Source organism: Hippocampus bargibanti, linkage group LG05 (assembly GCF_051943395.1).
Source record: "Hippocampus bargibanti isolate YZ-2025 linkage group LG05, ASM5194339v1, whole genome shotgun sequence".
Lineage (NCBI taxonomy): Eukaryota > Metazoa > Chordata > Actinopteri > Syngnathiformes > Syngnathidae > Hippocampus > Hippocampus bargibanti.
This window is the reverse complement of record NC_142738.1, coordinates 955,858-978,514: the sequence shown is the minus strand read 5'-3', so window position 1 is coordinate 978,514 and position 22,657 is coordinate 955,858. Positions and strand designations below refer to the sequence as shown.

The window sequence follows — 22,657 nt, the reverse complement described above, 5'->3', positions numbered from 1 at the left end:
AAACAGTGAAACTTGGACTTGTTTCAACTTTGATAGTTCAAAGGCAGAGTGTACACTGCAAGGTTAAAATATCCCATCAATCAGGCTCCACAAATAACCCACACAAGCTATCTGTACACTAGATGCAAAAAGCTATCAACCCAGATAAACAGAATACAATTGATGAGGAACAAGGTAAAATGATGGCAGAGAAAGTACTTGCAAGGGATCATTTCTCAAGATGGTGAAAGAAGGCTACGTTCCTCATCAAGTGTTTCATGCTGATGAAACTGGCCACTCCATTCCATCAAGCCATTAACGACCATCATAAAGGTCAATAAAACAACTTTATTATACAGTCCAGTTTATTTCTTTCGTTATAATACCATAGCACATTTATTATACGTAAAATAAGGTATATTTTGTGTAGTTTTAAGGCTTAGAAAATTACGTTTTATGGGGACCTGGGAACGGATTATTCTCATTTTAATGGTTTCCTATGGGAAATTATTTTTTGGGATACACACTTTTCGCCTGACACACTGTTTGGGAACGAATTAAGTTCGTAAGCTAAGGTATCACTGTATGCGCTGCCACTTCTGAGAGCCGCTGTAATGATTTTACCAGGCGGCGTCGCTGCCAGGAGGCAATCAGACACTTTTTCCCCTTCGGAAGGACTCGGTCAGACATGGGAGCACTGACTAAGAATGCAAAAAACGTCTGCGGACCACCTCAAGTGTCCAAACGTATGCGGCTATATACATCCATTCAGCGTTTTTTTTTTTTTAAATACAGTATATTATATATAAATATATATCTGTGTTTTTTAAGAGAGCATTGTGTTTTGTATCCTGACCGGTGAAAAGAATGTAAGACTGATGCGAACAGGATTTCACTCCTCACCGCTTGTACAGCTTGCCAAGTTTTCTCCATGACAAAATGTTCTGTGCAGTTTTTCGAAAAAAAAAACACACACAAAAAACAGTCAAGTTGTTTAGAAGAAAATGTTTTCTTTCGGTGTGTGTTGTTTGAAATATTTGGGCCTGGAAAAAAGATTTGATCTCTGCTGTCGTTTAAGACGGTTCAGTACACGGAATAATCATATCTGGGTCGGTTCTCAAGTGGTGAACGCGGTGACCTCATAGTGTAAAAGTTCAATTGTCATAGGTGGATGGATATAGCTTAATAGCTAGCTAGGTAGATAGCTTGGTAGAAAGCTAGCTAGATAGATAGCTAGCTAGGTAGATCAGTAGCTAGCTAGGTAGGTAGCTAGATAGGGAGAGAGAGAGAGGGAGGTAGGTAGATAGGTAGGTACATAGGTAGGTCGGTAGGTAGGTAGGTAGGTAGGTAGAGAGAGTAGAGAGAGAAAGAGAAAGGTAGGTAGGTAAGTAGGCAGCTATAGGTAGGTAGGTAGGGAGAGAGTAGAGAGAGCTACGTAGGTATAGATAGATAGATAGATAGATAGATAGATAGATAGATAGATAGATAGATAGATAGATAGATAGATAGATAGATAGATAGATAGATAGATAGATAGATAGATAGATAGATAGATAGATATAGATAGATAGATATAGGGCGGTAGGTAGGTTGTAGGTAGGTAGGTACTTGCCCCGATTTTGGCCACCGATGGACTGAAAGCAAGCTTGTTGATAAAAGATGACAAATTCAGACCACCATTAATTATTTATGTTTTTTTTTAAAGCTTTCCGTCGCCTTCCCTTGAATGAACCGAGTGAGGAACAATTCCGCATTTTTTTGGGGGGACATCCTGTAAAATCTACAAATATTTTTTTTTCCCAAAGTTTCACCGCAAGCGTGAAACCTCATTTTATTTTGAAGGGGGATTTTCACGTGCTAAACCATTTCCTGCAGCCTGCACGTTTTCCTCACAGACACGAAGGACAGCTTCAATTACAAAAGCAGAGAGAAACATGAGCCCTGCCACAGAGAGAGGAAAGCAAAAAGAAAAAGGTCGGAAAATTCAGACTGGTGGGACAAAAATGCCACAGAGACGTCAATAAACAAAAATAACAAATCAACGGAAGAAAAAAACATGTACAAGGCAACATTTGAACTCACAAATGTGTTTGTTTGAGAATGCTGAATCTGGTACTTTTGGGAATGGGAACTCGTGTGTGTTTTCACAAACACACACGAGTCACAATAACAATCATCCAAACAAAAAAGTGCCATTTTGGCTCACAGGCAACTTGTCCGGAGGTGTCGGTCCCCAATCCCCGGTCCGTGGGCCGGTACCGGTCCGCAGATTGGGACCATCTCGACTTACGACCACCCATACTTACGACCACCCATACTTACGACCACGACCTCCAGATCCTATTTTTAACATTTTAAGAGGGGGAGTTTGCGAGTCATTTAGCCTCAGAGTCTCTATTCAATATTTCGATTGACCACCATTTCGACTTACGACCATTTTCGACTTACGACCAAATGGAACTCGGCCGTAAGTCGGATGTTACCTCTATTTGAATCATATTCATAACTGGATGAGTAACAAGAAAGGATCTTCTCCAAATCTGAAATTTCTGAAGCCATTGTTTTGATTCTGGAGCAAGGCAGTTTGTGAAAGAGTATCCTGGCGTGACGTCACGAACTGGCGGTGGGACTTTCTGAATCTACCCAGTTCCGAGCTCATTTTGTGGCAGTTTTGGGACACTTGAAGTCATTTTTATTTGTGTTTTTTTGACAAATTTGACTAAAAATATCAGCCTGTGTGTTTTGGTCATTTTAGATAATAATAATAATAATAATAATAGTCATTTTGATTGGTGTTTTGCATTTGACTAAAAATATCAGCCTGCGTGTGTTGGGTATTTGAGATGCTATAAAACGTTTTTCTGATGTCAGTTAGGAAACAAAAAAATGGTGTCGGTTGTCCTTTAAAAGATGTCAAATAAACAAGATGCGGCCACGTCCGTGATGTGAAGTCAAGTCTGTCCAAGTTTGTCCTTAAAGACATTCGTACATGCGTAGCGTGCGCTCCAGTTGTTGTACGACGCGCTGGTAGAAGGCGATCTGCTCCCTGAGGTACGCCTGCATCATGTCTTTAAAGTCCACCTCGCGTTGTCGGTGGAAGTGGTTCATCTCGGCCTGCAGCGCGAAGCCGACCGTCCGGCAGCGCTTCCGAATGCCGTCGGCCTCGTCTTGGTCCATTTTACCCTCATCGCTCATCCGCTGGCTTTCTTTCACCTTGGCGAAGGCACCTGACCATCACAACAAAAACAACAACAAAGATTAATGGTATTCTTTTTTATTTTTAACTATTAAAATGTGATAAGTTTAAACATATTTGATCCACAATATTCAAAATGGTGAAAAGTGAAACCAGCGTGGAAATCGCTAGCCATAACAGCTAACTGTGTTTTCCTCTCCTAGCTGGCTATCTATAAGCTATCTATTAGCTATCTAGCTAGCTAGCTCGCTATATATTAGTTATCTGTTAGCCAGCTAGCTAACTTTCTATCTATTTGAGTTATTCCAGGTTGAGTGAACGCTGGCGCATGTGGCTGCCGCTGCTTACCCACAGAAAACTTACGCTGTGACTGTAAAGTGACCTTGAGAGTTTGGAAACATGCTTATAAATGAAATCTATTATTATTATCATCATCTAGCTATTTAGCTAGCTACTGTATCTATTAGCTATATAGCAAGCGAGCTATTATATCTATTCGCTAGGTATTAGCTATCTATTCACGAGGTATTAGATATATATTCGCCAGGTATTAGCTATCTATTCATTAGCTATCTATTCGCTAGGTATTAGCTACCTATTCTCTATCTATTCTCTAGGTATTAGCTATCTATTCGCTAGCTATTAGCTATATATTCGCTATCTATTCGCAAGCTATTAGCTATCTATTAGCTAGCTATTAGCTAGCTAAATGTATTTTTGGTTTGGACCTACTGTAGCTAGCTAGTGGAAATACTGCAGCTAGTTAAATGTATTTTTTTTGGTTTGGACTGTAGCCAGCTACAGAAATGTAGACATACTGTAGCTAGTGGAAATACTGCAGCTAGTTAGCGGAAATGTATTTTCGGATTGGACATACTGTAGCTAGCTAGCGGAAATACTGTAGTAGCTAGCTAGCGGAAATTCTCCATTTCACTTTGTTCTCTTCTATCTCAGTCCATGTTGAAGATATGAAAACCCAAAAATATTGCTTCTGAAAGCAACTGACACTGACTTTTTTTACCGCAAGACAAAAATGCAGGAAATGTTGTCTTTTTATTTTGTCACAAACGTTCACGATGCGAGCTTCGGGTTTTATAGATGATAAAGTAGTCTACGGTGAGCTCATAAAATAAAATATCCCCAATGTCTCCTGTTTTATTTATTGCTCATCAAATCACAATTACCTGTTGTGAACCCGAACAACGAGGCACCCAAAGGGGGTCAACAGGCTAATTTTTTTACCTCGCCGCAGACCAAACATCTGACGACAAGTTGTAAGTAACCACGTTAGCCCAGACGTCCGTGACGTCACTTTTCCACGATTGAACCCCCCCCCATTTTTTTTTTCGGATCTCCACATCGCCAACGAGCCGAGACGTGCCCGCAGTCGCCGAGGTAACGACATTTCAAGTCAACGTTAAGGCTCGGGAATTTGAACGGAATTCCTGGCAAGCTTGTGGGAAAGCACGGAGAGAGGCGACTGTGGAGATGACCTACATTTCATATGCTCCCTTTGCCACATTGGGGGGGGGGGGGGGGTGCGCATCATGGCTGCCGGTATTAAGGTTTAGAATACTGTCGTTTGGAGTGTTTTACTTAAAGGACAACCGACACCTCCGGACAAGTAGCGTCCATCATTTGTAAAATGACTTCAAATGACTTCTACTGAGCGCATTTGACAACGATTCCACCGCATAAAACGCTCCCTTCACCTGATCCAAAGTTTAGTGGTGCATATTCTTCAGGAAAAAAAACGAGTTAATTCGTAAATTGCTATCTATTTACTATCTAGCTGCCTGGCTAGCTATCTAATGGTTATGTAGCTATCTAGCTAGCTTTCTAATAGCTATATAGCTATCTATCTAGCTATCTAATCGCTATATAGCTATCTATCTGGCTATCTATCTATCTATCTATTGGCTAGCTAGCTAGCTTTCTTTCTATTTGAGTTACTTCCGGGTTGAGTGAACGCTGGCGCGTGTGGCTGTTGCTGCTTTACGTTTTAAGGCTTGCGCTGAATATTTAGGAAGTCATGTTTTCGAGTAGATGACGATTCCCTAAGTGACGTCACGGAGTGAACGCCGCTGACCGAGAAAGCGACACACAATGCATTTTGGGTACTTTTTTTTCGTCTGAAAACACAGTTTTGATGGTGAAATTAAAAGGAAAACGACATAAATAACGCCATGGTGAATCGTTGCGTGTCACAGCCAATTGCGGTAACACGCATAAAGAAGGTGTAAGTTGAAACAAATTCCCAGCGGACAAATCAGCCCATTTCCAACAGAGCTTGAGCGCCATCTTGTGCATTTTCTGGGACGTTACATTGGAGTCCAGATGGCTCCAATTGATACAGAAGGACTTCTTTAATGGATTGAAAACATGTATGCTTTCCTCTTCAGAACTATTTGAATCATTTTCATAACTGGATGAGTAACAAGAAAGCATCTTCTCCCAATCTGAACTCTCTGAAGCCATTGTTTTGATTCTGGAGCAAGGCAGTTTGTGAAGGAGTATCCTGGCGTGAGGTCACGAACAAGGGGGCGGGACTTTCTGAATCTACCCAGTTCCGAGCTCATTTTGAAATAGTTTTGGGACACTTTACGTCATTTTTATTGGTGTTTTGCATTTGACTAAAAATATCAGCCTGCGTGTTTTGGCTATTTTAGATGCTGTAAAACGTTTTTCTGATGTCAGTTAGGAAACCAAAAAAAATGGTGTCGGTTGACATGTTTCAACAAGCGTCCTGTAAAGCTCGGCATCGTTTGCTTTGCCGCTATTTGGACAAGCAGTTCTGCCCTCCCCCCTCTTCCCCCCTTTCCCATAATCCCCACTGCAGACTATCCCGCCACCACAACGTCATGAAACTGTCTCTCGACTGTTGTAAAAAACATCCAGTCCGCTGCGTGAGCTAAACTAAGCAGGTGAGCTAATCTCCAAAACAAGTCTCACCGCAAGAAATTTGGAAGTCGTCACCCAAAAAAACTGGAAAAGTCTCCTTCGCAAATCAAAAAGGATGGCAGACATTCACTTTTTGTCATAATAATAAAAATAATAATAATAATAATTAAAAAATCATTTATACGTGCCTTTCAAAACTCTCAAGGTCACTTTACAGTCACAGGATAAAATTTCTTTGGGTGAGTAGCGGCAGCTACACGCGCCAGCGTTCACTCAACCTGGAATAATTAAAGTAGATAGAAAGCGAGCGAGCTAGCTTGCAAATAGATAGCTAATACCTAGCCAATAGATAGCTAATATCTCGGGAATAGATAGCAAATAACTAGCAAACAGATATCTGATAGCTAATAGCTAGCTAGCTGTATAGCTAATAGATACAGTAGTTAGCTAAATAGCAACATAGCCATCTAGGAAAGGAAAAACACACAGTTAGCTGGTATGGCCAGCGATTTCCAGCACAGACAAGCTGGTTTCATTTTTCACCATTTTGAATGTTGTGGATGAAATATATTTAAACTTTTGAAAGGCGCTTATAAATGAAATGTATTATTATTATTATTGTTATTATTATGATGATTATGATGATTATTATTATTATTCTTTGATCCACATGTTTGTTTTTGCCAAGCTTTTACGTCGGATGCCCTTCCTGACACAACCCTCTGTATTAATCCGGGCTTGGGACCGGCACAAGAAGACTTATGTCCCTTTGTGGCTACAGAACAAGCAACGCGCTCAGTAAAAGACTCCCAAACACAAAATTGTATTATTATTATTATTATTATTATTATTATTATTATTACAAAAGAGACAGTGTTTGAGTCACAATGGCTCCGTTCTAACATGACACAATGACTCAGAGTGTTTTTGCAAAGATTGGTCTCAGAGTACAAATAAAAACAACTTTTTTTTTGTCACGGGGGAAGTCTTTTTGTACTGGAGCGCCTCGAGGGTATTCGGTTCTGGCGAGGGAGGTGTAAAACAAAAAGTTCTGGGAGACATCTGTGGTCTCCCTCGGTGTGAATCAGCAGCTCAGTGGGCCAACATGTGCAGGAATGTTGCAGCATGTGAATGGACAGTTCGTGTGAAGACGACAAAGCCGAGGCCCGGATTTAGGAATAAGCAAACACAACCAAAATTTGAACCTTCAAAGTCGACAAAGTGGAATAAGCACAGTCCACAAGACCAGTTAAACTCATTGATAGAGATTAGACAGGATAAAAAGTTAGCATCTTTAAAAGTTTCATGCTGTTATATGCTCAGTCAACACTTGTGACTCGAATAGACAATTGAAGCACAGACAACCTGGGGTCAATCTGAGGTCAACAGTAAGTTAAACTGTCATCGTCATCTAGAAGATCTGGCCTTGGACAGAATTTAGGACTTGGGAAACTCTTTATCACCGAAGCAATTTACGACTTGAAACTCCTTCACAGGAAGAGCTCATTAGCCAGGTTACAAATGTATCAGTTCATGGTTCATCGATTGCAAACATTTATGCATTTATGCAAACATTTATGCAAATGTCCCCATTGTGGGACGAATAAAGGTTTTCTGATTCCTCTTTACAACTATTTGAATCATATTCATAACTGGATGAGTAACAAGAAAGCATCTTTTTCCGAATCTGAAGTCTCTGAAGACATTGTTTTGATTCTGGAGCAAGGCAGTTTGTGAAGGAGTATCCTGGCGTGACGTCACGGAGAAGGGGGCGGGACTTTCTTGATCTCGCCAGTTTCGAGCTCATTTTGTGGCAGTTTTGAGACACTTGAAGTCATTTTCATTGGTGTTTTTTCACCGATTTGACGAAAAATATCAGCCTGTGTGTTTCGGTTATTTTAGATAATAATAGTAATAATAATAATAATAATAATAATACATTTCATTTATAAGCACCTTTCAAAACTCTCAAGGTCACTTTACAGTCACAGGTTAAGTTTTTCTGCGGGTGAGCAGCGACAGCCACACGCGGCAGCATTCACTCAACCCGGAAGTAACTCAAATAGAAAGAAAGCGAACTAGCAAGCCAATAGATAGATAGCTAGATAGCCAGCCAAATAGCTATATATCTATTAGATAGCTATATAGATAGCTATTTAGCTATTACAAAGCTAGCTTGATAGTTACATAGCCATTAGATAGCTCTCTAGATAGTAAATAGATAGCAATTTATTAATTAACCTGTTTTTTTTTCTGAAGAATATGCACCACTAAACTTTGGATCAGGTGAAGGGAGCGTTTTATGAAGCGTATCGTACCGGTTCGTAACCCGGAGGAAGTGTCTGGAAAAAAAGTGAATCATCACCGATGAGTTATTAGCGCTTGTCATTTTTCACGAGCGACAAAAAAAGTCTTTTGTTGGCATACTTTGACGCTGCTAAAAAAAAGAAGAATCATTGACGCTATTATTTTGGCGAACTTTTAGCAAGTCTAACACTTCCTTTTTGTAACGCGACGTAAACGTTGGGTCATAAAAAAAAAAAAAATCATTCCGTAAGTCCAGGTGAAAAGGTCCTACGGGCATTCTTCAAGCACGCCCGTGGAGCTAACGGGTCCTGCTGAACGGCAATAACACGGTGTCGCCGTAAATAACTCTGGTCTGAGAACAATTAAGGAAAAGGACATTTCGGGGCTTGGTCACTATTGTAGCGCTATACTGTGGAGGGAAACAATGCGGTCGCCGTGGATACGGTAATGACAGGAACTGATGGTGAGCGGGAGCCGCCCACTCGGCGGTCTGGTGTTTTGTTAAGAAAACGACATCTGAGGTACATTTAACTCATTCACTGCCAGACATGTGCAAAAATGTGTTCACTCCAATGCCAGGGTTTTTGTCATTATCACTCAAATTCCAGGACTCACAGAATATTGACTTTTAGGACTACATAAACATTCAATTCAGCATAAGAAACCTTAGACTCTCTTCTTTCATTGGACAAAAAGATTTAATTCCTAAATGATATGGGTTTGGAGTTATATGAGCTTGAAATGAGGGCGGATGTACATAATACAATACATACATAGTGATTTATATAGCGCTTTAAGCTGGAACAAAGTGCTAACATGGACAAAATGCATATGCTGCCCCCTCGTGGAAGTGAAAAACATTGCCAGAGGTCTGACCAGCACTCTATCTGCACCCCTTGCAAGAAAAACTAAAACCGGAAAAAATTCGGGAATGGCAGTGAATGTGTTAAAATACTATCTTATAGTTACTTCCAAAAACAAGCTAATGGCTAGCTAATGGCTAGGTAGCAAAAAGTGTAATCAGAAACTTAAAACTTTACTTTATACTTTATTAACTTTACTAAAGAAAACTAAAAATGTAACTTTAAAATTTGTACTTTAACTTAAAAACGTTAACTTTAAAACTTTAAAAACTCCAGTCTCCGACTGGAACTCCAAAAACAGAACTTGTTCATCATCATCATCATCATCATAATAATAATAATAATAATATATTTCAGCATTCATCGGTGCCTTTCAAAACGACACTTTAAAGCCACAGGATAGGTTTTTCTGCGGGTGAGCAGCGGCAGCAACACGCACCAGCATTCAGTCAACCTGGAAGTAACTCAAATAGATAGCAAGCTAGCTAGCTAATAGCTAGCGAATAGATACTAAATACAGTAAAGTCTCGTTATATCGATATCGGATATATGGATAGTCCCGGTTATATCGATACTATTTCTATGCACGCACGGAGAAAATTACATGCAAACAGGGTCGGATATATCGATAGTCCCGGTTATATCGATATTTTTTCCCACTCCCTTGAATATCGATATAACGAGACTTTACTGTAATAATGTAATAAAAAAATAATAATAATAAAAGTAAAAAAAAAACTAAATAACAAATAATAATAATAATAAATACATAAATATAATAAACTAATAATAATATTAATAATAATAAATACATAAATATAATAAAATAATAAAATAATAATAATAATAATAATAAATGTCATTTCTAAGCACCTTTCAAAACTTTCAAGGACACTTTACCGTCACACAAGTTAGAGGATTCACCATCTCGGTCACAATCCGAGATGGCGTCACAGTGTCACAATATCACGCAGTTCGTTCCAAGGAGCCAGATGCTCCAACAATGAAGCAAGTGTGACAAAGGGGGGGGGGGGGCGACCGCCATCACATCTGCACAATCAGAAAAGCTAACGCGGGGCCGTCATTCGGGAACAATGCGGTGCAATTAGACCTCTCCATCCCATCTAAACTCCACCGCCCAGAGAAGCAGATGGAAAGTGGAATTTTGGGGTTGAGTTGTAGTAGTAATAATAATAATAATAATAATAATACATTTCATTTCTAGGCGCCTTTCAGAACTCTCAAGGACACTTTACAGTAACAGGATCAGTTTTTCTGTGGGTGAGCAGCAGCAGCGTTCACTCAGCCAGCTAGCTAGTAGATAGCTAATAATCACTCAGCCCGGAAGTAACTCAAATAGATAGGAAGCTAGCTAGCTAGCTATTAATCACTCAACCCGGAAGTAACTCAAAATAGATAGAAAGCTAGCCAGCTAGCTAAGAGTGCACTAATAATCACTCAACCCGGAAGTAACTCAAATAGATAGAAAGCTAGCTAGCTAGCTAAGAATGAGCTATTAATCACTCAACCCGGAAGTAACTCAAATAGATAGAAAGCTAACCAGCTAGCTAAGAGTTATCTAATAATCACTCAATCCGGAAGTAAAACAGGGAAAACTCAACTTGTATTCAACGCCAGATTGCGCAATTATTGCGGGTGCACCCAGAACTTCAGAAAAGACCCTCGTTCTGAAACCAGCTTGTGAAGTTGCAAACTTGGATTACCTTTTTGTAGATGAATAATGTCTGGGAAGTTGGCTAGCAGGCCTTGGTAGAGCGACAACGTGTCCAGCATGTGGAAGAGGTCGTACTTGGGCTGCTCCGCGAACAGCTCGCCAATGTTCTCGTAGGTCCGACCGGTGTGGGATATGGCGTTGTTGAGGGCCTCGGAGCTGTGAGGAGGATCCAGCATGAACGACTGACTGATGGACTGGAAGGAGTTCCCCAGTCGTTGGAACTCCTTCCTGAAACCGCCCAAGTGCTTGCGAACCAGTTCCGAGGCGACGTGAGTGAGCTGCAGGACGCTATCGTCCATCTTCTTGGTAAAGTTCTTGAAGGTGTCCACGCGTTCTTCCACGTCTTGAAGGTCCTGATGCTCGTTGGGGATCTGAAGGGTCAGCATGAAGTGCGCCCCCACCATCTCGTCCTTCTCGGCCCGCCTCTTGCCAAGCTTCCATTGCTTGTCGTCGGCGCACATCAGGAAGTGCTCAAAGCCTTCGTACTGGGAGAAGACCGGGTGGCTGGTCATGTGGTTCATCCACAGAATCAGTCGACGTTGACGCTTCTCGATGAAGTCCTCCTCAAAGCGTCCCGTGGCCTGCTTCTCGGGTAGGTGAGGAACCGAGATCACGGTGAACTTGTGCAACAGGCGGTTGTAGAGCCAGTCAAAGTGCTTGTAGCGCCTGTAGACGGGACGTCCCGTATGACTCGGCGTCACGCGGTACGAAATGTACGTCTTGATGCCCTTAAATTTGGTCTGCTTGGTGGGATCTTCGATGGAGCAGGAGAAAGGTTGAGGGCACTCCTTCCATCGGGGTCCCTGGGGACTCATCTCGATGCTGTAGGACTCTGCGATCTTCGCCATCATGGGGACGTCCCCCAACACAAAAGCCTCCACGCCGGAACGGACGAAACTGGAGAAGCGGTTCAAATTGCGACCTACCATGCTGCCTTTCCTACCGCTAGAGATGCTATCCTGCCTCTCCATGGGCGGTTTGGCGCGGTAGTGGACATTAGGGTTGTTGGACGGTGGACTCGGATGACCGTTGGCCCCGGGGTTGCGTCCGATATCGGCGTCCTCCACCACGGTGGACCTGTCGTCCCAGTCGTCCCAGTCGTCGTCATCGTCAATATCGTAGGTCGGTTGCGAGTTCAAAATGGCGTTCGGAGTTGGGGGCGGGAAATAGGAGTCATTGCCCAAAGAACCCGCGGGACTGATGGAGCAGTCGGTCACGTTGGAGTTGGAACGCGTACGGATGACTTCCACGTAGGACGCCGGAAAAAGACCTCTCTCCCCTTGGCTGTTCTCCCCTTGGAACCAACCGTCCACCGAGTTCTCGTCAAAGATGATCAGTTCTTCGTTCTCCTGGATGCTAATCTCCTCTTTGTTTTCACTTTGAAAGGTGTACAAGGCTTTGGCTTTTACAGACATCTTGACCTCATAGACCTCAGAGCTAGTTACAAAATAATAATAATAAATCGGTCCCTTAAAAAATGTTGATCTACTTGATCATGGTACTGAGCGGCAGTAGTGGAAACATCTAGGACGCTTTCATAAATCTTTCAACTCATCTCACGGTGACATCAGTCAGTCGATAATCGTTTACTATGCCTGATTTAGTAATGACGATGCTTGATCTAATGGCTGCGCTTGATTTAAATTACAATGCTGATAAATATATTCCTCACCCACTTTAGTCATTTACATGCACCCAAATTCCCTCGTTCGTGCACATGGTTCCACTTTTGTATCACAAACAGGTCGGTTTAAAAACCGGTTTCACAAACTAGCTCCTTGAACGAGATTTAATAATCCCCCCAAAAAAGTAAACCGGAACCTCTCGTGTTTTTTTCCCCACTCCTCGCACTTTCGTCACATTACGGATCCTGGAAACGGTCCTGGGTGTAAATAATTCCAAAATGTAAACTTTGGTTAAAAACGATTGTATCCGAGTACATGGTGAGGCGGCAGTTCCGCATTCGAGTTCTTCTTTCCCCTCAGACACAAACTTACTCCCCGAGTCTTGAAAGCAGGTTGCTGGGCATCTTCGTTCGATTCTTTTTCAAAATCACAACAACCGCTTTAGCCGAGCCGGTATTGTTTCTGCGGCTCGATTTCCTTACAGCCCCGACACAAAGTAACTCTTTCCATGACGTGAGACAGAGACAATTGGAGGCGAGATCGACTGTTCTCTTTCAAGGAAGGAGACGGTCTTTCTTTCCCGAAGAAAAAAAACAAAAGTGGCGATGCTTCGGCTCAATGACGTCCTCTAGGTGGAAACGTGGAGTCATTACAACAACACAAAATGACGTCCGTTTGCTGTATGTATCGTATGATAAATTAATGACGCGTTCCAAAACAAATGGGGTGATAAAAGAAATGGTTTTCGTGTTTCCCTGTTGATTGTCAAATGAATCAACTTTTATTGGAAAAAAAATCAAACGATTGTCACACGCTGAATTAAAAATTAAAAACGATTCAAATATCTAAATAAAACGTAAACCAACGCCAACTCAAACTATTAATAATGTGCTTGTGATACCAAGCAATTAACGATGTCAAATTAAACACGGTAAAACTGTCATCATAAAAACTAATTTATAAAAAAATAACAAGTCACACATACTGTATATGAAACACACCCATACGTTGTGTCAAATTAAGAAACTTAAACAGCTAAAATGTTGACATACACGATCACAATTCAATTAAACAAAACAATTTAAAACAAAATGTTAAAAATTCTAATTTATTGTATTGGATAACCGTTTATAAACGGTTACAGGACACTCCAATTTACGACGGACTACAATATACAGTCAAAAGTTGAATCGGTATAAAAACTCCACCAGTTTAAGAAAAAACGCAAAGTAATGTATTTCTTTGTTTATTTTATTATTTGTTTATTTGTAATACAAGATAATGTAACAACTTTATTCGATCAGAATTTACACGACGAAAACGCCGGAAGAGTTTCCTCCTCACCCGGAAAACGGATGTGAGGTCACGGCACCGGTTGGCTCCCTTCACGTCGACCGTAAGCTTTTTTAAAAATCATATTTTTCACTATGGCTGCACCGCTGGGGCTGAGGAAGCACTTTATAATAACTGGCCTTTTGCTACTATTTGTGACAACAAAACGTAAAATGGTCGATGAGGCTTTTATTGCCGTTTGGCTGCATAGCATGCTAGCATATGTTAGCCACACCGCTAACATAAACCATTCGGCGAGCGAGGCGTACACAGAATGAAATAAATTAGGTCAGTGACCATCGTGAACATAAACAGATCAGATAATGAATGAATGAAATGATGGATGGATGTATGTGAAAGGTTTATTTTCTAACCCATCAAGATGAGTAAGTTGTATTTTTATAACTCACAGAGGTGGCAGAATATATATTTTTGTCCATAACTGCCAAGTTTCAAGCAAAAAGAAGCATTGGCATATATATTTCAAGAGCTCGCAATTTTCTTTCATAGTATTCAGTGACAGACATTTTGGATTTCTGACGAATGCATTTTATCGTAGATATTTGCTCAATTATATTTTGAATATTTTCTTGTGTTTTCTGTTCTTGTTTGGTGTGTGATGAATTATTATAGAACATTTTTGTCACATCCCTAGGATTTGGCTGCAACAGCTAAAACAGATAATGTAGAAGTCGTGATAATAATAATAACACATTTAATTTATTAAGCGCCTTTCAAAACTCTGAAGGTCACTTAACAATTACAGGATAAGTTTTTCTGTGGGTGAGCAGCGGTAGTCACACGCGGCAGCGTTCACTCAACCCAGAATAACTCAAATAGATAGAAAGCTGGCTAATACGTAGCTAATAGATAGCCAGCCAGATAGCTAGCTAGCTAGATAGTTAGTCAGCTAATAGACAGCTAGCGGTACAGTCAGATAATCAGATGCTGAATAGTCCAGAGTTTTATCAAAGTTTATCACAATATAATAATAAATATAATTTTATAATTTTACGAATCGTCCTTCTTAAAGGACAACCGACGCTCCCGGACAGGTTGTGTCCATAATTTGTAAAGTTACTTCAAATGACTTCTACTGAGCGCATTTTACAAAGATTCCACCGCATATTAAAGCTATATTTTACCTTTGAAGACTCGCGCTGAATATTCAGGAAGTCTTGTTTTCGAGTTGATGAAGATTCGTGACGTCACGTCAGGAACGCCCCTGACCGAGAAAGCGACACCCAATGCATTTTGGGTACTTTGAAAACATCGTGTTGATCCGTGTTGATGGCGAAATTAGAAGCAAAACACATAAATAACGCGATGGTGAATCGTTGTGTGTTGCACCAAGACTACTATTTGATACTAGTTGACACAAATTCCCAGCAGACAAATAATCTCCATTTCCAACGGAGCTTGGGCGCCTTCTTGTGCATTTTCTGGGACGCTACATTAGAGTCCAGACGCCTCAAAATGATACGGAAGGACTTCTTGAATCGATTGCAAACATGTATGCTTTCCTCTTCAGAACTATTTGAATCATATTCATAACTGGAAGAGTTACAAGAAAGCATCTTCTCTCTGAAGCCATTGTTTTGATTCTAGAGCAAGGCAAGAAGTCCTGGCGTGACGTCACGAACAAGGGGGCGGGATTTTCTGAATCTCACCAGTTCCGCCCTCATTTTGTGGCAGCTTTGGGACACTATACGTCATTTTTATTGCTGTTTTGCATTTGACTAAAATATCAGCCTGCGTGTTTTGGGTATTTTAGATGCTATAAAACGTTTTTCTGATGTCAGTTAGGAGACAAAAAAATGGTGTCGGTTGTCCTTTAAAAATGTTTATGTTCCCTGGAGGTTTTCATGAAATATTTTGGCCTTAAAAATTTTTCTGAAATAAACAAGTTTTGTTTGTTAGTATAGTTTTGTTTTTGTTGTCGTGACACCATTACCACATGTTTTTGTTTGGACCACACCTCCAGAGTCCCCATGGATGACCTGACCCGAGCCCTCTCGGCCAGCTTTGCTGTGTCCAAGGAGCCCAACAGCACGTCGGCGCCGCACCCTCGGCTGTCCCAGTACAAGATCAAGTACAGCGTGCTGGAGCAGAGCGAGCGTCGCCGGCGCTTCCTTGAGCTGCAGAAGATGTACGGTGCTTTATCGACCTTTTCACAATGTATGACAGCAGGGTACTTCCGCGTGGCACAATAGAGAGCGATAGGTATTTTTTATAATAATAATAATACATTTCATTTATTAGCGCCTTTCAAAACTCTCACGGTCACTTTACAGTCAAAGGATAAGATTTTCTACGGGTGAGCTGCAACAGCCACGCGCGCCAGCGTTCACTCAACCCGGAAGTAACTCAAATAGATAGCAAGCTAGCTAGCTAGCGAATAGATAGCTAATACCTAGCGAATGGATAGCTAATACCTCGTGAATGGATAGCTAATACCTGGTGAATCTATAGCTAATACCTAGCGAATGGATAGCTAATACGTAGCGAATAGAGAGCTAATAGCTAGCTAGCAATATCGCTAATAGATACAGTAGCTAGCTAAATAGCTAGATCGCCAGTTAGATAACAAGATAGCCAGCTAATAGATTTTCAAGACGTCTTGAATGAGGTCGACTGAAGACACATAGTTGATGGATTGCCTACATCTGCTCAATTAATAATAATAATAATACATTTTATTTTCAATCGTCTTTCAAAACTCTCAAGGTCACTTTACAGTCACAGACAAGCATAGGAAAAAAAACCAGATACAATAATAAATAAAATACAGGTAACATCCAACTTACGACCGAGTTCCGTTCCGACCAAACGGTCGTAAGTCAAAATGGTCGTAAGTCGAAACACATTCAAAATGTTGAATAGTGACTCGGATGCTAAATGACTCGCAAACTAAAAAAATAGGGTCTGGAGGTCGTGGTTGTAAGTACGGGTGGTCGTAAGTCGGATGTTGTTAGAAATAGAAACAAGACATGAAGCTTCACAGAAAATGCAATTTTAAATACAGTGGTCAACCTTTTTGACCCCTCCCGCTTACCCTAAAAAATATCAATAATGATTAATTCTCCATCCAAAGTTATGTGCCATCAATCTGAGCAGTCCAAAAGTCAGTTCAAGTTCTTCCATTGCACATCGCTTGCACTTTTGTACGTACAAGTCACATCTCAACCCGTATTTTGCATCACAGTAAAAGGTTAAACTACGTCGACCACGTGCGGCGTCTGGCCAATGGCGACTGGGCGGGGGTGGACGGCGACGATGAAGAGCAGGACATGGACAAGCAAGAAGAGGACAAAGACGAAAAAAAGGGAAAACAGCAACCAGATGACCAACCCGAAGAAGAGGAGATGGAGATTGAGAGAAGAAGGCTACCAAAGCATTACGCCAACCAGGTACGGTGATACCGGTTTACGGTTAGCTAACAAACTTTTCGCCTCACGAACGTTCCCGCGGCAGTGAGAGGGACGTTACACAAACACTGAGCAGCACCTAAAACAGGACAGGCAGACGACAGAGAGAGAGTGAGAAAATGGATAGAAAACACAGCGAAAGTTGGACTCGTTTCAACTTTATTGATAGTTCAAAGGTAGAGTGTAGACTGCAAGGTTAAAATATCCCATCAATCAAGTAACCCGCACGAGCCATCTGTACAATTTGAAGGCAAAAAAGACAAGCTATTAATGAAGTTTCTAGTGTGTCATCTGTTGCTGTTGCAATATCACAACTTCCAAGATGTACAACCCAAAGATCCTTGAGACACTTTATGTAAAAAGCTATCAACACAGCTAAACAGAACACAATTGACGAGGAACTAGGTAAAATTATCGCAGAGAAAGCACGGCAACTTCACTCGGCATCCGTTGATGATTTCAAGGCTAGCCACGGATGGTTCGAGAACTTTAAGCGTCGTACTAAGCGTCGTACAGGGATTCATAGTGTCATTCGTCATGGTGAGGCAGCCAGTTCTGCTGCCGAAGCTTACAAGGAATCATTCCTCAAGATGGTGGAAGAAGGCTATGTTCCTCATCATGTGTTTAATGCTAATGAAAGCGGCCACTCCATTCCATCAAGCCATAGACGACCATCACAAAGGTAAATAAAACAACTTTATTATACAATACTGTTTATTTCTTTCATTACAATACCATAGCACATTTATTATACATAAAATAAGGTGTATTTTGTGTAGTTTTAAGGCGTGTTTAGTAGAAAAACATGTTTTACGGGGACCTGGGAACAGATTGTTTTCATTTTAATGGTTTCCTATGGGAAATTAATGTTTGGAATACACACTTTTCGCCTTAAACACACTTCTGTACTTCCAAACTCGTTTGGGCCTCAATTTGGGCTTTTAAAAAAGCTCATTCATCCCAATCAGACCCATAAATTCTGTAATTTCCAGGATTTTTTTTTTAAGAAAGCGAATGTTAGCTTCTTAGCTGCAATGTTGCATATGGTCCAGAAGGTGGCGTCTGTGTCCTCCACAAACCCTTTCTGAAAAACAAATCTTGTGATGTCCCCCCTCAGCTCATGCTGTCAGAGTGGTTGGTGGACGTCCCGGCAGAGCTTGACTCTGATTGGCTGATGGTGGTGTGTCCTGTAGGCAAAAGATCCCTCATCATTGCCTCCAAGGTAGGAAACTTTTGGGCGAGATGAAGTCAGGAAATGTGTTTGGACTTAATGACAAGATAATTAAGGGTTGAAGTTATGACATTACGAAAAAAAAAATGAGCCTAGATGAGGAGAAATTGATTTGAGGTGACGAGAGTGGTGACGAATTTACAAGATACGATGAGATAATGCAGAGAAACCCTATCTATTAGCTATCTATTAGCTGATTGGCTATCTAGTTAGCTATCTGGCTAACTATCTATTAACTATATATTAGCTTGCTAGCTTTCTATCTATTTGCTATTTATTTGCTTTATATTAGCTATCTATTAGCTGGCTGGCTATCTAGTTAGCTATCTGGCTAAATATCTATTAACTATATATAAGTTTGCTAGCTTTCTATCTATTTGCTATCTATTCTCTTTCAATTAGCTAACTGGTTGGCTATCTAGCTATCTCGTTAGCTATCTGGCTAACTATCTATTAGCTATGTATTAGCTCGCTGGCTTTCTATATATTTGCTTCATATTAGCTAACTTGCTAACTGGCAAGCTATCTAGCTAGCTAGCAATTAGCTGGCTGGCTATCTAGTTAGCTATCCAGCTAACTATCTATTAGCTCGCTAGCTTTCTATCAATTTTAGTTGTTCCGGGTTGAGCGTGTGTGGCTGCCGCTGCTCACCCTCAGAAAAAAAACGTATCCTGTGACTGTAAAGTGACCTTGAGAGTTTTGAAAGGCGCTGATAAATGAAATGTATTATTATAAGTGTATCGAATTTTATTCTGTAGGGGTCTACTGCGGCGTACACAAAAAGCGGCTACTGCGTGAACCGATTCCCATCCCTGCTGCCCGGCGGAAACCGCCATAACTCGGCCATGGGAAAAGGTAGGCGAAGGCAGCCCTGGTGCGCTTTTCCGATTAAAAAAAAAAAAAAAAAATCAAACGTTCATTGCACCGTGCGTTTAGATTACACCATCCTGGACTGCATATACAGCGAAGTGGACCGGACCTTCTACATCTTGGACGTCATGTGCTGGAGAGGCCACCCGGTCTACGACTGCCCGGTGAGAGAGACGCGGGAATCCTTCTCCAAAAGTGGCCAATGTTTGTCTGTCTCGATGCCTTCAAAGTAACGCGAGTCTGGAGCGCAGATGTTTCGAAACTATTGAATCTTTTGACGCTAAGTGCCGTTTTCTTCTCCGCAGACCGATTTCCGTTTCTACTGGCTCCGGTCCAAAGTGCAAGAGACGGACGGTTTGACCGAGATTGCCAAACGTAACCCCGTGAGTGAACCTCGTGAAACTTTGACACCTGAGAGAAGGTCTCAAAGTAAAGTAAAAATGAAGGAAGGTGAATGAATCCCTTCCTTCATTTTGAAGCCAAGATGAGAAGACCGTAAAATAAATTGAACACATGGATTTTTTTTTTCTCCCTTCAATACATGTATTTAAATTATAATCATATTTATTTGTTACTATTTTATTTTGCTTTATTTTAGTCTATTTTATGTATTTTTTTTTTGTGTTTATATTTTTTTTTGTTTTATTTTATTTATTTGTTTATTCCAATTCTATTGTTTTGTTTTATTTTATTGTTTATTTATTTTACATATTTGTTTGTTTGTTTATTCCTTTTTTATGAAATGTTTTTTTATGTATTTCTTTGTTTATTCCAATTTTGATTTATTTTGTTTGGTTTTATTTTATTGTATTTTATTTATGTATTGAATTTGTTTATTCCTATTTAATTTTTTCTTCGTATTTTATTGATTTGTTTGTTTTACTCTGATTTTATTTGGTTTTATTTTATTGTAGTTTTTTTTTTTTTTTTTTACTTTGATCCTGAATTAATTACAATTAATTGAAAGCTTAACCGGGGCTGCCATTAATTCTAGCGAGATTATGGCCTATCAAATAGTCGTATTTTTTCGGGTTCCCTTTGTAACCCGCTCCAGCGTTTATACAGAATGGCGACATCCTCGAGAAGTCAGCAGGAAGTCAAAAATGGATGTATGGAAGAAACACACTTATGGTTTTGTTTGCTTGGCCAGTTCCGTTTCGTGAGCCTGCAGAGCAGCGAGTGCGCGCCGGACTCCATCCATAAAGCCCTGGCAGCCGACTACAACTTCAGTGTAAGAAAATCTTTTGACTTGTTCCTCACGTGACATTTTCGCCATGTTTGTTAACATCACAAAGGTCAATAAAACGACTTTATTATACGGTACAGTTTATTACTTTAATTACAATACCTTATTACAATATACCTTAAAATAAGGTATATTGTGTGTAGTTGTAAAGCTTATTTGGTAGAAAATTACGTTTTACGGGGACCTTGGAACGGATTATTCTCATTTTAATGGTTTCCTATGGGGAGTTAATGTTTGGAATACACAATTTTCACCTTACACGCACTGTCTGGGAACCAATTAAGTTCGTAAGCCTAGGTATCACTGTAATACAGTGATAAAACTACTTTTCAACTTAACTCTCCAAGTACATTTCAGTGCCTTTACTTTTTTTTTTTTTAACTTGAGTAATAATTTAATTAATGTCATTTTTCGATGATCGGCAGGTTGACGGTCTTCTATTCTACCACCGGCAAACTCACTACACGCCCGGCAGCACCCCGCTGGTGGGCTGGCTCCGCCCCTACATGGTAGCCGACATCTTGGGCGTGGAGGTGCCCCAAGGACCCCTGACCGCCAAGCCCGAATACGCCCGTCATCAGCTGCAGCAAATCCGGGAGCACAAGAAAACCTCCGGCGAAGTGCGAGCGGCTAGCCGGGATGGCGGCTACGAGCTGGAACACCTTTCGACGCCCGTTCAAGACAACTGCCAAAATCAAAGACACATCCAGGAAGCGCAAATGGAGGAATTGATCTGAGTGGTTGATCAGCACGGATTCACCTACACTCCACTTTTTTAATTTCAAACTACAGTGAGACCTCGGTTTACGAACCCCTTGGCTTGCGAACTTTTTGGTTTACGAACTTTATATTTTCATAAATTAAAAAAAAAATTAAAGAGGCAGCAGACGACAGAGAAAGAGTGGGGAAATGGATAGAAAACAGTGAAATTTGGACTCGTTTCAACTTTATTGATATTTCAAAGGCAGAATGTAGACTGCAAGGTTAAAATATCCCATAAATCAGGCTCCACAAATAACCCGCACAAGCCATCTGTACACTTGATGCAAAAAGCTATCAACCCAGCTAAACTGAACACAATTGATGAGGAACTAGGTAAAATTATCGCAGTGAAAGCACCTACAAGGGATCATTCCTCAAGGTGGTGAAAGAAGAAGGCTACGTTCCTAATCAAGTGTTTAACGCTGAGGAAACCGGCCACTCCATCAATCCATCAACGACCATCACAAAGATCAATAAAACGACTTTATTATACAGTAATGTTTATTTCCTTAATTATAATACCATAGCATATTTATTATACATAAAATAAGGTATATTTTGTGTGGTTTTAAGGCTTAGAAAATTTAAAAATTATGTTTTATGGGGACCTGGGAACGGATTATTCTCATTTCAATAGTTTCCTATGGGAAAATATTTTTTGGGATACACACTTTCTCTGGGAACCAATTAAGTTCGTAAGCCAAAGTATCAGTGTACTTCCTGTAAACCTTTCCCTATAAATCCAAAATCATTTTAATCAGGCATCTCCCAGGCGACCTCTTCCCTTATCATTCCAGTGTAAATTCAATCATTTGATTTGCTTTGCGGTTGAATGTCCACCGACGGTCAACACTTGAGAATGCGAATTTCCAACGCAAATCGACCGCATGGTATTATTCGACGCTTTTTTTCTGAGAAGTCTGACGCGGTATGCACTTCACGACAGGAATGCAGGTATTAGTCAGCACCACTCGTCGCTTTCCAGGAAATGCTTGCGTCTCATTGGTACTTTCTACTGAGAGCTCTCCCACGCTTTTTCATGCGAAAGAAAATGAAAGCCTGCTCAGAATTCAACCTCACAGGATGGACACCAAAATATGATGTCATCATAAAATATCAAATATCATCTTGTCATGGTCATTGATTAGGTCAAGAGTAAAAAAAAAAAAAAAAGTATTCCTT

The 22,657-nt window shown here is 40.6% G+C and overlaps 2 protein-coding genes across 2 annotated transcripts; one reads left to right on the top strand and one right to left on the bottom strand.

Moving 5' to 3' along the window:
- Positions 1-969: 969 nt before the first annotated feature.
- snx33 (sorting nexin 33) lies at positions 970-13,177 on the bottom strand. The gene is made up of 2 exons (XM_088996635.1): positions 10,971-13,177; positions 970-3,206 (listed from the first exon to the last, which is right to left on the bottom strand). Exons 1-2 carry the CDS (start codon positions 12,394-12,396, stop codon positions 2,953-2,955), a joined length of 1,680 nt encoding a protein of 559 aa, XP_088852761.1. The 5' UTR covers positions 12,397-13,177; the 3' UTR covers positions 970-2,952.
- Positions 13,178-13,921: 744 nt separating this feature from the next.
- snupn (snurportin 1) lies at positions 13,922-22,601 on the top strand. Its single transcript, XM_088996180.1, has 9 exons — positions 13,922-14,002; positions 15,923-16,087; positions 17,144-17,348; positions 18,484-18,588; positions 19,356-19,452; positions 19,534-19,631; positions 19,773-19,850; positions 20,618-20,698; positions 21,139-22,601. Exons 2-9 carry the CDS (start codon positions 15,930-15,932, stop codon positions 21,448-21,450), a joined length of 1,134 nt encoding a protein of 377 aa, XP_088852306.1. The 5' UTR covers positions 13,922-14,002; positions 15,923-15,929; the 3' UTR covers positions 21,451-22,601.
- Positions 22,602-22,657: the final 56 nt, after the last annotated feature.